Consider the following 13,665-nt stretch of genomic DNA (forward strand, 5'->3'; position numbering starts at 1 on the left):
TCATTAGTGGAAGAACAACATGATGACAGCATGAATCATTCGCTTTATACTGACCTCATCCTAACAACCTCCCCCCGCTTTCACTGCCCGTCTCTTACGTCCTATTCAAACTATCTTTGGTGAAAGCCCTAAGTCTTCCCCTCATTCAATAAAATGCCTGTGCATTTCAGCTGGGGTTTCCATGTCTCTCCAAACACAGAGGGGCTAGGTCAGAAGAAAAGTCCACCAAAGAAAAATCCATTCTGTGTCCTCAGCCATTCGGCAGGTCAGGACATGAGCAAACAGCATGCTTTCACCACCCTGGCAACTCTTTTCACTTCACACTGGCAAACTCCTGGAGTCCACACACACACACGAATCAAAGTTCTTGACAGCAAACCCAACACCCTCTCATGAACTGAGAGATAAACGCTTTCGTAGTCACAACCAGAAAAAGACTTCCGGGCTCTTTGTGACACTGGTAGCAAAGCCGTCTGGGAAACTTGAAGGCTCTGACAGTTTCTAAACATTGCAGAGATCTATGGACCGCAGCATTTTGAGAAACAGATTGTTTAAAGAGCAAGCTTTAAACTATGGTGCAATGAGAATGTATTTGACATTAGCATATGGTAATCATTGACCAAACATAAGGATCTAGCTTATTTTTCAAAGGCTTTAAGATACTTTCATGAAGTGCATTCAATTCAATTAAATGAGTATGATCCACGCAAAGTTGCGTTGTTAAGAAGGAAAAGCACCTTTAGAAACACACAGAAGCTTGTGCCGATTAAAAATATTTAAATAAATGTGCCAGAAATTTCACAGAACAGGTGTAAAGTTTGTAAGTGGTCATTACACTTCACAACTGTTTTTTCCTTTTCTGTTTTTTCCCCAATTCAAAGGCTGCCTCCTGCTCAGTTCAAAGCATTATTCCTCTTTCAATTACATGTCACACAGACACAGAGCAAAGCGATGGGAAAATTCAGTTCTCAATTGGGGAGTTTGCTTGGACAGATTGGACAAATATTTCTTTTATGTGGTCGTATCCACGCCTCAGTTCTGCCCTGACAGCCACAGAAGAGGGAGTGAACAATTCAAACTGCACTACATTATGGGCTGGGTGGCTGCTCCATCCAAGACACATGGCTGTCTCAGCAGCTGCCTGTTTGTTTACACTTCACTGCTAGCCTTAGGTATCAATTAGGTTTATGGGGACAAGGAGGCTAATAGTACAACATGGACTGAATTCAGATTACTGACAACACTGAACGGAGAAGGCACGACGATGACAAAAGAATTTAACAATGTACTCTAATGAAAAACATGATGGCTAAGAATATGGTTTGATGTTATAAATTCAAGCCCAAATTTCATCTAGAAAGATTATTGTATTTGACATCAGTTAGGCCAGTTTTAAATGTCAAGTCAGTTTAGAAAAGAAAAAAAAATCACTTCCCTGGAACAAATAACTCCCACTTTTCACTCCAAACCAAACTCCAGCCACAGGAAGACAACTTTGAATGTCTTTCTTCACCATATGGGCCCATCTAAAGAGTCTAAGGCTTTGTAATAGCACACCAACTGCAAGGACAAACAGCAGCCCAGACCACATGCTCCTGTAAATCAAGCCCAGCCTGCGGTCTTCGGTGTCAACATCTGACATCCAGCACTAAAGGATAGGTGATATCATCATAATCACTGCATAGTAATGCATCATAGGCTGTTCAGCGAAGCACAAAGCCTTGTCCTGAGGAAGGGAAAAAAACAACAAAAAAACCCCCAAACATTGTAGATGTGTCAAACTTTTGAGAGCTCGCCAAGAAATGTCTTTGCAAATTCACACCACTGAATCGCAAGTACCAACGGTCCTTTATAATTTCCCTTGTTAAAATTCACATTTGTTTGGCACAAGTGATCCTTTTTGATAACCGATTAAATGATCTATTGTGTATAATAATTGTTTTTGATGTATTAGACCCTTGAAATTTGTTTAAAAGTTTGCAATTTCCTAAAGCTCAATTTAAAAGGAAAAAAGAACAACAGCCAACCACCCACAACATCTCTACATATAAAAACAGATTATGAATTGAGCCAGACTGAAGGTTAAGATGGAGTTTCCGACCCACTAGACTTATCAGCAGAAACACTTTTGGGGAGGAGGCTATCCAGCAACATCATCTGTGCCCTCTTGTGGATGGATGGCACAGTTCACAAACCTTGACTCCAAGCATCTACTAGCTAATCTGAGTCAAAAAGACCACAGCTCCTGGCAAGACACATTCATCAACAGCGATTCCAACCCCCTCTTATTTCTCTGCACGTCTTTTTTTTTTTTTCCTCCCTCAAAACTGTTGGCAAGACCCAGACCCCTCTCAGCATGAAATACATCAGAGTAACTGGTATCAGCCCCAAACCCCTTATTGTTTGGCCTTGACTTGAAAGACTATTAAACTTCAGTGCGCTATATCCATAAACTTAAGTCCAACTATGAGCTAAACTTGTCACTGACATCATGGAGGAACAGTAAAATTGCTTGGTTATCAGTGATTTCCTTTTATTCGTTCACCGGTCTTTCTTTAAAATGAGCCAAAGCCAAATATCAAAAGCAATCGGGGAATTATACAGGCAGCTTCTGCCCTATGACATGAAGCAGGAGACAAAGGAGGACTCAGAGTGCTGATCCCGTAATGGGAACCATTAGAAAGGAGAACAGAGAACAGAATAGTCGGTACACAGGAGTCATCAACTGTGATTAAAAATCGTTTATGGCTCATGTTCAGTCTCAGGACTGAATAATTTGATAAATCTCTCTTTTAAGTTGTTAATGCCCACTTGAGAGGATCTAAAGAAGAGGATCATCATCAAGCAGTGGTTAAGTGATTTTTAAAGGTTGTAAATGATAAAGTGGGCAGACCTCTTGGTACTTAGGACTGGTGGATGTGCCTATTATACAGTCGTGTGTTTTTTTAAATGTACAATGGTAAGTGCAGAGTTGCTTTGGATTAAAAAAGAAGCAGATTTGTTCTTTCTCTTACCCAATAAATCCTTTTTATTCTCTTGTTCGTTCTTGTGCCGACACCAATGAGATCATTTACTATTACATCTGCTCTCAAGCCTACAGTATAGTACATATTGTATAGATCACACTTGTGGGTTACAGAATTTTACAACATTGTACTTTTTTTTTTTCACCTACAGTTTTAAATCTTTATGGTCTCTACTTAATCGGAGGCTAAACACTGTGTGGCTGCAAAACGAATCCAAAGTCAGTGTTTGAGGTAGCCTACCTGCTGCGTAATCTTTTAAGGCAAAATTTTCTTTCAAGTCACTTCTATCCCTGGGGTTTCAAATCACTTACTGAGGTTTCAGACCTGTTTAGTTTGAATAAATATTACATTTATAACCCCCAAGATTAAAAAAAGCCCCAAATCAAAACAAGATTTAAGCCTGCCTTTTGATGAAAAAATACATTGGGACAGCTGGTATGAACATCAAATCGTTCTTTGTTCAAAATCATGAAACTGAAACCCAGAAACTGGAAAGCGCTTTGTGCCGCCAGAGCAAAAACACTTATGAGTCAGACAGAATTTCACCGCGTGCTGGGGATTCATCTTCTTTGTATCTTGATACTAACAACATCCAAAGCAAATCATGACAAACTTCATCACAACAAATGTGACTGGTTCCTGTTCCAGTATGTCCATCGTGTTCCAATTCAGCAAAACCTAGCTAATGTATCATGACCCCTGAATAATTTCATTTTGCACTGCATTGCTGGGAAGTTGACATCAGACTCTTGGCAGGATAAGCCTTTGATGAGGGGAAACGGCGTCATCTTGATGATCGGGAATGCAAAGAACCAAACACTTCCAATGTTACTCACTTAGTGACAATTAATCTTTGCCATTTGTCCTGCTGTTACCTACAAGCCAGTGACCCTGAATTGCAGATGAATGAGTGTGAATGCACTGGATGCACAAGAAGGAAATAATTTAAAACAAAACAACAGCAAAAAAAAAAAAAGGTAAATCATTCACTACTCGCTTGAAAGTAAAGGAACGAAGAAAGGGGAGCGAAGGCAGCAGGTGTAGTGCAGCTTTTTGGCATTATTACAGACATTTTCTGTCCTCCTGTGGTCAGGCGTTCACAAATTTACGAACAGAGCTAATCACGCAGCTAACCCTCATCTGACCAGCCGGCAGCATCATTTATTCCTGCTCCACCCTTTTCCTGCATGGGAAATCATTCCACGGAGAGCTGATAAAATAACAGGAACACTACAAAAGAGCCCTTATTACCAAATCAAATGATTACCAGCTGTGACAGCACGGCCAATATTGTTTTTTTATCTTCTGAGTCAGTCAGCATGTCTATCCATGTCATCACAGCAAAAATCTGATCCCTGAGACCACAAAGGCAGTTTTAAGTACTTTAGAAAGTATCTGGACAGACAAAGTCTTTGTAGACAGTTGTGTCAACATTGCACTGTAACAATGCAACAGAGCTTGACAGATGTGCAGCTGAAGATGAAGGTGCAATGAGACTGGGTATATGAGCACTTAGTAGAGGCCGTCAGTGGTAAGGGACAAGGAGGTCTGCGCCTCCTTCCCATTTTATGATTCTGTCAAGCTGTCTTTTGCATTTGCAGCGTATTTTCAATGTGGAAACACAGCAGCAACAGAGGAAAATAGCAAATGTGTCAGGATGTGTCAGGGCTTCCAGTGTAACTACATCAGGGGTAAGTCCTCCGTCTTCATGCTTGGCCAACATTTACAGTTTGAATGCAGATATCGATGTATGCAAATGAATAGATGTGCGACTCCTCACATGAGGGATCCTAATCTAATGTACAAACATAATACCTGGAATTTTTTCTTGGCTCACAACAGGCTTTTCAGAACAGTATGAAAGTAAAGGCAATTAATGTGTTTTGACAGAATATTACCATGCATATTACTAATATTTATGAACATCCGATAAATAAAAAGTTCAGTATCATTTCAACCGATAACTTACTCCCTACAGTACATGGATCTTAAGTGTTACAAAAATCATCAGAGAAGGAGCCAAGACAAAAAATATTCTGTGAGTAATACTTCCAACGCTGTAATTTCCAGAAATCAAAATAAATACTCCTGCACGGGAAATGGACCGTCAAATATTGTTTAAGAATACAACTTTCATACGGCAGTTTACAGTTGGTTTTTTTGAGTGTAGACATAAATCAGGCTGCAGATGTGTCCAAAGTGATTAAAAAAAAGGTCTCGAGTTTACAAAAACAGTCACTTCTCATTATACAAAAGGCCACATTATTTATGGACCTGACAGTTCATCCCAAAATCTCTCCTGCTGACATCCTAAATATTTATCTCCTCACATCAGCAAAGGAACACAGAAACATGACAATGGCTTGACTTCAAGACAAATACAATTAGCATCTCAGTCAAGATGATGGTTTTGATCGTATGGGATTGGCAGTGGAGTATCATATGGACATGGAAACATGAGTGCAAAGCATCTGGATTAAGATAACCAATCTCAGCTCTTTTATCCTCAGACTTGTTCGCTGCTTCTTACAGAGTTCCATTTAAAAAGAAAAAGAAAATTGAAGTTTTAATTATAATAAACAGCCTGTCCGACCCCCAAACTCCCTTCTGTTTTTATTCCTTCAAGAGTCATTGTATCTGAAAAGAATTATAATTGCACAATTTTGTATGCCGTGACATTTTCTGAGATGGTTATTGCTCCGTGGAAACCTTTTATTGTAGCAAGTGGCGATGCACCAATCTGTCAGCCATCTGCCTGTCTGCAAACAGGATGACATTTACCAAAGGCAGTGGTAATATGCTAAAAAATACTGTGACAGAGACCTAAAGGACTTGAATAATGAAGAAAAAGGGAAATGCATACCAAAAAGTAAACAAACAACCAGAAAAATAAAATACTGACACTGGCCAAATAGTTATTTTAAACACCGACCCAAGCAGAAGGTTTGGATTAATGGGAGAAAACGCAAAAAAGCAAAAGTACCCTGCAGACAATTAGAACAAAGCACCATGAGAACGTGTAATAAATCACAGCTTGAGTAAAAAACACCATGTGCAAGCTCAATAAATTCACTGCAACTTTATATGTAAATGAAAACACAAAAGAGAAAGGAGCAGAAGGGATTGTTTGAGAGCATGATAGTGAAATGAAACCCAAGTATGATTTAACCGAGGCACTGAAGGTGATTTTCCTTAGCCTAAGGGAGCTTTGGTGGCTACCTACTGTCAACTACCACAACAGAAGGCGATATTCTATTTCAGTCCACCCCAAACATTTCCAGCACACTGTGCACCATCACACCATGATTTTAACCCTGTATTTGAAAGACTAATAACACTAAAGCTAGCACAAAGATTTCCTTGACCCAGAGACAGACGCTGAGTTTGGATGATTCATCTGATCCAGGTCTAAGCCTCACCCACCACAAAGCCTGGCAGTGTGTAACACACACACACACACACACACACACAGACAGAGCTTTTGAAAAGATCTCCAAACATCTGGATACTGACCACATCACGGTCAGGGAGAAGAATCATAAATTTGTCTGCGAGAAAGAAAAGGAGAGATATAGACATGACAGCTCAGACTACTGTTCTCACATAGTGAGGTTTCACAATTCAGCCATAGCAGTCTACAGGGGTACTCTCAGGGCTCCAGAGCCTGTGATTCTTATGGAGATTTGACGGAAAAAGCCTCACGCTCAGCCAGAGATCACAACAGGATTTCTGTTTATCCATCCACTTTGTAATCCCTCACTAGTCCATCTGGATTTTCTTTTAAACAGCATTAAATACATGTTGTTCCAGTGGACCCGTGCACGCATTTACAAATCCTGATAGGGATCTTTTTTTTTTTCAGACACACTAAAGGAGATGAGTCACTTCCATGTCGTTAATCATTAAAATTAAGATCGCAATACCGGAAGAAAAAGAAAAAGCTCGTTAAACTAATGTCTCTGCTATCATTTGTAGCTGTTGAGCGTGGGTGCCAATAATCTGCCACGGCAGAGCAGCTGTAAACGTTAGGAAAACTGCCGAGCTAGAAACAACATCGCACTTGTTTAATACAGGCTGTATGTCCTTCAACGCACCAGGAGCCCGGCCAAACCTAACAGCCTCAACTATCCACACAACAATGATAGATATCTTCTGGTTTACATTGTTGGGCTAAGGATGGTCAACGGTTTCATTCTGCTGCCTGGGGTAATAGCTGAAAATTAAATACTGGGGTGATTTAAGATGTTCCGTACACACGTGGACATGCTGACAATCAAAGGACATGTGATTCCCCCGCAATAACAGATAGCCCACCGCCAAGCTGGAGGTATAAAACTTTTTTTTTTAAATAGCATTTATAAAAGCAAACGAATTAACCGACCAAACCACATAATTCAGCTGGACTTACCTTCAAACTTCATTTTGAACGTCGCTTTGTCTCATTTCTGATGCTAATCACGTTTCAAACTTTTTTTTTTTTTTAGCTAATAACGTTTGAGGAACTGAGCTAAGTTAACTCAAATACACAATATTTATTCAAATGAAATGATAAAGAATGATATTTTGAAGTAACATCCTTGTTTTGAGCGTATTTCGAGACAGTTTGGAAAAACGAAGACGTGGTTTAGTGCAGCGGTCCCCAACCCCCGGGCCTCGGACCGGTACCGGTCCGTGAGTCGTTTAGTACCGGGCCGCGAGAGTTGAGGCTCAGGTGTGAAATGTATCGTTTTCAGGGTTTTTATCGGTTTTCAGCGTTATTTTGTTATCGTTTTTATCGTTAACTCGGTTTTCCTGGGTCTTTTCAGGTGTGTTATGAATAAATTCTCTTTTTTTCAGTACCGGTACTAGTTTTATTTTGTTGTATTTATCCGCGACACCTTAAAGGCCGGTCCGTGAAAATATTGTCGGGCATAAACCGGTCCGTGGCGCAAAAAAGGTTGGGGGACGCTGGTTTAGTGTCTGTCAACCATTTAATTAGATGCCAATGACCATTCCTTTGATTAGAAGCACGCGAAGAAAAATGCCGATGTGTATGATGTGGTTTTTTGTGTTGCTTATTGCTTGTTGTTCCTTGGAACCTGTACACATTCTAAACAGCTTTTAAATCAAAAATGATATAAACATTTAGATAATGTTACTCATACCTTTTAATCATTTGTTCTATTATATTCAGGGAGAAATGTGCCACATAATACTCAAGACAATGTACATTAAATAAAAAGATAAATAAAGCTTTGTTTATTGACTAATTTTAACCTAAATCTGTGTTATACTTAACAGTCATTGGGTACACCTGTTCATCCCCATGTTCAAGCAAATATCTAAGCAGCCATCATCTCTAGGGTTCTAGGGTGATCATATTTAGATTTCCAAAAAGAGGACACTTAGCCCAGTCATGAAGAATTTTAATAATACTGTCTGCTTAAAGAAAAGTTTTGTATATTTAAACGATGCCTTCTCTGTGCGGTTAATGAGTGGTAAAATTAAAAAATGTCATATAGGCTTTTACAAGTCAACAAGTGCAAAAAAAAGAGGATGTTTGGTCACCCTAGTTTACACAGAGAATGGTGTGAAAAGGAGAAAATACCCAGAAAGCAGCAGTTCTATGTGGGAAAATGCCTTTGTTGATGCCCAAAGCCAGAGGAGAACGGCCGGACTGCTTCGAGATGTTCTGCAGAAGAGCATCACTGAATGTACAGCATGTCGAACCTTGACGCAGCAGAAGACCACACCGGGTGTCACTCTTGTCAGCAAAGATCAGCATTGTTTGTATTGTAGTAAAAGTGCACCAATGTGCAAAACACTTCTGGCTGTGCGTGCAGAAACCAGAAGTCCTGTCAACAACATGTGAACTCATGTTCTGCTCTACAAACAATGATGGGTGCAGTCTTTTATTGCTTATTGTTTCTTTTACTGCAGCTAGGAAAGTTTATTGCTCTAAATTTTTAGAAAACAAAGCGAATTGGGCCTGCTTTAACGGGCCAAAACTCCTACCTCGGCTTCAAATGACAGCACTTCCATGCTGATGACAGACTCAAAGTAGTAAACAGTTAAAGAACAGCGGAGGCTGATTTTTATTAGTTCTGTGAGAACAGGCAGTTCACTTCAATGAACACAGAAAACAAAATCCAGATTGATGATTATGTTTTAAATTACAGTTACCATAAAAAGGACCCACATAAACCTCCCCGGGTGATTCTGCTGAGGAGTCCTCACAAAAAGGGTTTAATATGGAGCTTCTCCATAATTATAGCCTACCACGTGTAGCGGCAGTGTAGAATGAAGTACTAGCTACTTATGCAGATTTCGTCCTCTTCATGTGAAAGTTCAAAAAGTATATAATACGTTTATCTGTGGAAAACTCAAAAGCATTTAACGTAATTAGAACATTTCACAAACAGGAATTAAACACTGGTTTCCTTTCTCATAACACCAAAAGGCCTTACAGTTTAACCAACCTGCACACACACACTGTCCACAAAAAGTCATACCCAGTCTTTCTATACACATCGTTTTCCCCATGTCACACATTCTCATGATATTGGGACATTTCAAACAACAAATGACTCTATATGCCTTCAAAGCGTACCTCCCACCAACCATAGATTTATTTGTGCTGTACGTCAAGATAATTCCCAGTCTGTTCAGTTGTAAATTAGGACATGGGTCAGCCTGCTGACCATTGATGGTGGTCTGGATCTCACGGTAAGTACAGCGGTGGCTGTTGCTATGCCTGGGTGGCCCTTACAGTTGCTTTGGACCTGACGTATAAAGCCTGCACAATATGCACACTTTAAGAAGATGCTGAGGGTTTCATATTCCGCAGAGAAGTATTAACGATAAGCAATTTGATCTCTCTCTGATTGTGCGGCATAAAACTGACAATCACAATCATCTTTGCGGTAAGCATAATATCATATAGCTACAATCTGAAATATGATACTACGCAGCGCGAGGGTGTGGGTAATTTTATGTACAGAGACATTGGCAAACACAAAAAGCAGAGGAGAAAGGATCAGAGTGCTTATTTTGTGCGACATCTGTGGCAGTAATTGAAGTCCTCATCTCTCAGAGTGTCTTGCCTTTTTCCAGAACTCCTCATGCCTTGAAATTTGGCTGACACAAAACATGAAAGCCTGGAGGAGACACATGAACTCAAGAGAAAATATTGATAGTATAAACGGAGCTAACATGCCTGCGATCAGTGGAACAAGAACAGACAGCAGTCACATTCCCGAATGTTTTTCCAACATAGGGAAAATGGAATATGAAATACGAAAATTGAAATACACAAAGCGATACATTTCCCTTCTCTGTTAGGAAAATATTGTTTATGGTGTTATAAAGATTATATCAAGGCACCACTGTGAGTTAATTATGCCATGTCCTGAAATTTTTCCACAGATCTGCGAGAAACCACATCCTCTTTCCAAAGAGCACACAATGTGCTAGAATGCGCGGGGCATTAATTCACATGCCATGTTTTACAGGATGGGAGTTTTGAAGTGATTAGTCTTCTTACACATCCTTTTTACAGGAATCAGCCGTTGTGAAATGAGGCTGGAGATCTGAGTAGTTTGCAACCACATCCCGAGGGACAGACTCGAAAGCTGGCATTGCTCGGCGTACCTTACCGCAAAACTCAGTGGGGTTTGAGTGAAGGGATCAGACTGTCAGACTGAAGGCTGTGTCCGTGGTGCGCCTGTCTCTGGAGCTGACGTTGTCTGTGTTACTCTCAGACAGCCACAGTTTAACTAACAAGTGCCCAGGCAAACACAAGAGGCAGCGCGGTAAAAGGTCACGTCTCTGTGCAGAACCTCCATGTACGTAAGAGACGCATAGTTAAACGCTGGGGAAAAGATGGGGGAAAGTGGATTAAACCAGGACTTCATTATTACACGTTATGTTTAGAGTTAATCTCTATGCACCACTGGAGGTCCTTGCACAAGGAACAGGCTGCATCTGGCCCAACTTTTCAAAGGTTGTCATGCATGGCACACAAAAAGTACGCAAAGTACGGCTATGAATATAGTGGATGTTATCCTTCATTTCTGTGGACTCATATTTGGTGGAATTTTTAGGACCGTTTAAGTATCATAAGAGTTTAATGACTCACTACGAGGATGTGTGTACTCTCCTTTTTTCTTTTTTGTTTAAGGATTGATTTGGAAGGAGTAAAACTAAAATTCTTTCCTGGAGTTTATAAGAACTCGTTCAACCTGATGATGGGGACAATGAGGCGTGTTGTATTACAAAATTCTCCCAAGCGCCTCATCCGTTGAGGCCAAGTTGTTTTTGTTTCTTTTCATTTTGGCTTATTTCTGGGGAAATTTTTGAACAAAACTGCCTCGAGCTTTAGGGGGTAAAAACTCCTCTTTCAGTGCTTTTCCCCCCTCCCAGGTTGAAATTCAGAAAGCGCTAAATAAAAATAGCAGAACAAGGTGTGTTACACTGGGGTAGAAAATAGAACAAGTGCACCAAATCAATATAACAGCATTCCACGGATACCCTTCAGAACTTGCGTATCTTTAAAAAAAACCCACACAAAATCTTTCACCAGTGCATTTAATAAACACTATCCTAACATAGGTGTGCTGCCTTGACAGTGTGAATATGCCACAGGCCTAGAAAAAGTCTACCGACAACAAAATGCATCTGTTTGCTGGACTCCATGTAGAATTTCAGTAGCATGCTATAGAGCAAACAAAAATAAATGGCATATTTCATACTCTCAAGTCATATTTTCACATTTTTATCGTACAGTTACAGTACAATGTGTATGAAATATCTGTGAAAAAGTATACAATCTTTTTCTTTCCTATCTATGAATTATAAAAATAATTGTCTGTGTATTCACATATTCAAAATGTCCAGCGGTTTGCATAATAGTTTGATTGGATCAATGTCTCTGGTCTCCGTCACTATAGGCCTGTGAAAAATGAAAGACAAAAACATCAGTCTCCTAGAAACCAAAATCAGACACATTTAACCGCTAATAAGAATAATAACTGGGGCAATTACTTTGAAACAGCCGTTTAATATTTGAGCATGTCATGGACAAACATGAGGTGGAAAATTAGACTTAGTGTTGCCCAGTGGAGGTTCCAGTGACCATATTTCACAATATAGAAGAGTTGTGGGAGAGCAGTGAGCTTTGAGTTTGGTTGCTGTGGCAATGCTCTGGCCTCTCTGATAGCCAAGCAGCAGCAGCAGCCTGTTCTCAGATCTGCCTCCAGACTGGCACACTGACACTGGGAGCTGTGGGCACCTCCGGAGCCACAAGAAGGAGAACCGCAGACAACCTCAAACCAGACAGACTTTCTCCTTCTCCCAAATGTTGACGCTGTGACTTGACGCTGTCTGCTGCGTGTAAACTCACAACCCAAGTGACTTAATGGAATTGGGCAACAGCGTCTCCACACACAGGCAGCCTCCGCCAATCGCATTTGAGAGCCGCTGTGCCCTCCATTTAGCCTGTGACTGTAACTGAATGGACCGTAAATGAAGGTGGAGGCTACCAACTCGCCCATTGGTAGTTGTTTGGGAAACATAATGTGGCTCTAAACATGAGCTCACTGACAGACGCTGAGGCTCTCTCAGTTTGAAGCAGTTACTTACAGCAGCAGAACTCTTGACATAGTTTGCAGGCGGTGGCAAAATTATGCAACACATTAGAGACTGTCTCTTAAGGTTAAAACATCTACCTGTTCAGATTCTCACCTGAAAACACGGATCTCTTATTGGCGTCTCGTGAACCACCTGTGAAAGAAACGAATAAATGTCACGCAGGACGACGGCTCTTATTTGAAGTTACAGTAATGCAATACAATAAACGTTTATAGGCACTTGTGGCTTTGACAAAAAAAAAGTATTAGCATGGTTCGTTTGAAATATCTTTTTATACAATGACTGACCCATAGTAGGTGTCACATTAAGCACTAGGCTGGCAGTGAGGTTGGCGTATTAGTGCTGAGCTCATTTAGCACCATTTACTGCACTACACTACACACACATGTAGACTCGGTTTCACAGGCTTGGGTTAAGTAAGTCTAGCCTTGGACTAAAAACCTTTTTCAGCAGAGATCCTCTCTGATTTTTATTCTTTTAGTCTAGGACTAACCACTCGGATAGAGTTTCTAAAGTAATCTCTATTCAAAATTACTATATTCTATATTATATTACTATAGTAATCTATATTCAAAATTATACACATGCAAGAAAATCAGAATTTTACTGGTATTGCACAAATTTATATATTGTCAAAGTGCAAGCTGCAACTAAGTTCATGGCCTGACACTACCCTATAACAAAACGTAAGAAAAATATCCATGCTTTTTTCCACCTGTCTAGCTTTATTTCGTTTTCCAATACTTCTCCTGGCTTCTCTGCAAATTTTATGACTTTTCAGTTTTTTTTATGATCATGCAAACTCTCGTAGTCTAAAACTTTAACTATAGCTTTACACTAAACCTGTCAAACTCTAGCCGACAGCTATTTTTGCTTAGTACAAAGAATGAAAATAAGAGGTAAAACCCTTGCTTACTAATATTTTTCATGTGTCAGATTTTGCACACAAACAGCCAAAATGACAGGACCCAATTTAGCTTTAGCCGTGTTAGCAGACAGAGACTTTAACCTG

The 13,665-nt window shown here is 40.1% G+C and overlaps 2 protein-coding genes across 7 annotated transcripts in view; both read right to left on the reverse strand.

Annotated features, from left to right (window-relative positions):
* sulf1 (sulfatase 1) overlaps positions 1 to 7,689 on the reverse strand; it is an 80,469-nt gene extending 72,780 nt beyond the window's left edge. For all 6 annotated transcript variants that reach the window (XM_026179494.1, XM_026179493.1, XM_026179495.1 and 3 more), the window contains exon 1: positions 7,435 to 7,689. The gene's annotated coding sequence lies outside the window, so the exon portion shown is untranslated. The remainder of the gene's footprint in view (positions 1 to 7,434) is intronic.
* Positions 7,690 to 11,575: 3,886 nt separating this feature from the next.
* The window catches only part of LOC113028971 (uncharacterized protein C8orf34 homolog), a 30,956-nt gene continuing 28,866 nt past the window's right edge, over positions 11,576 to 13,665 (reverse strand). The window contains exons 7-8 of the mRNA XM_026179504.1: positions 12,747 to 12,785; positions 11,576 to 11,955 (exon numbers count right to left, since the gene is read on the reverse strand). Of these exons, the coding sequence (XP_026035289.1) occupies positions 11,948 to 11,955; positions 12,747 to 12,785 (47 nt within the window). The 3' untranslated portion in view covers positions 11,576 to 11,947. The remainder of the gene's footprint in view (positions 11,956 to 12,746; positions 12,786 to 13,665) is intronic.

This window comes from Astatotilapia calliptera, chromosome 9 (genome assembly GCF_900246225.1).
Source record: "Astatotilapia calliptera chromosome 9, fAstCal1.2, whole genome shotgun sequence".
Taxonomy (NCBI): Eukaryota; Metazoa; Chordata; class Actinopteri; order Cichliformes; family Cichlidae; genus Astatotilapia; species Astatotilapia calliptera.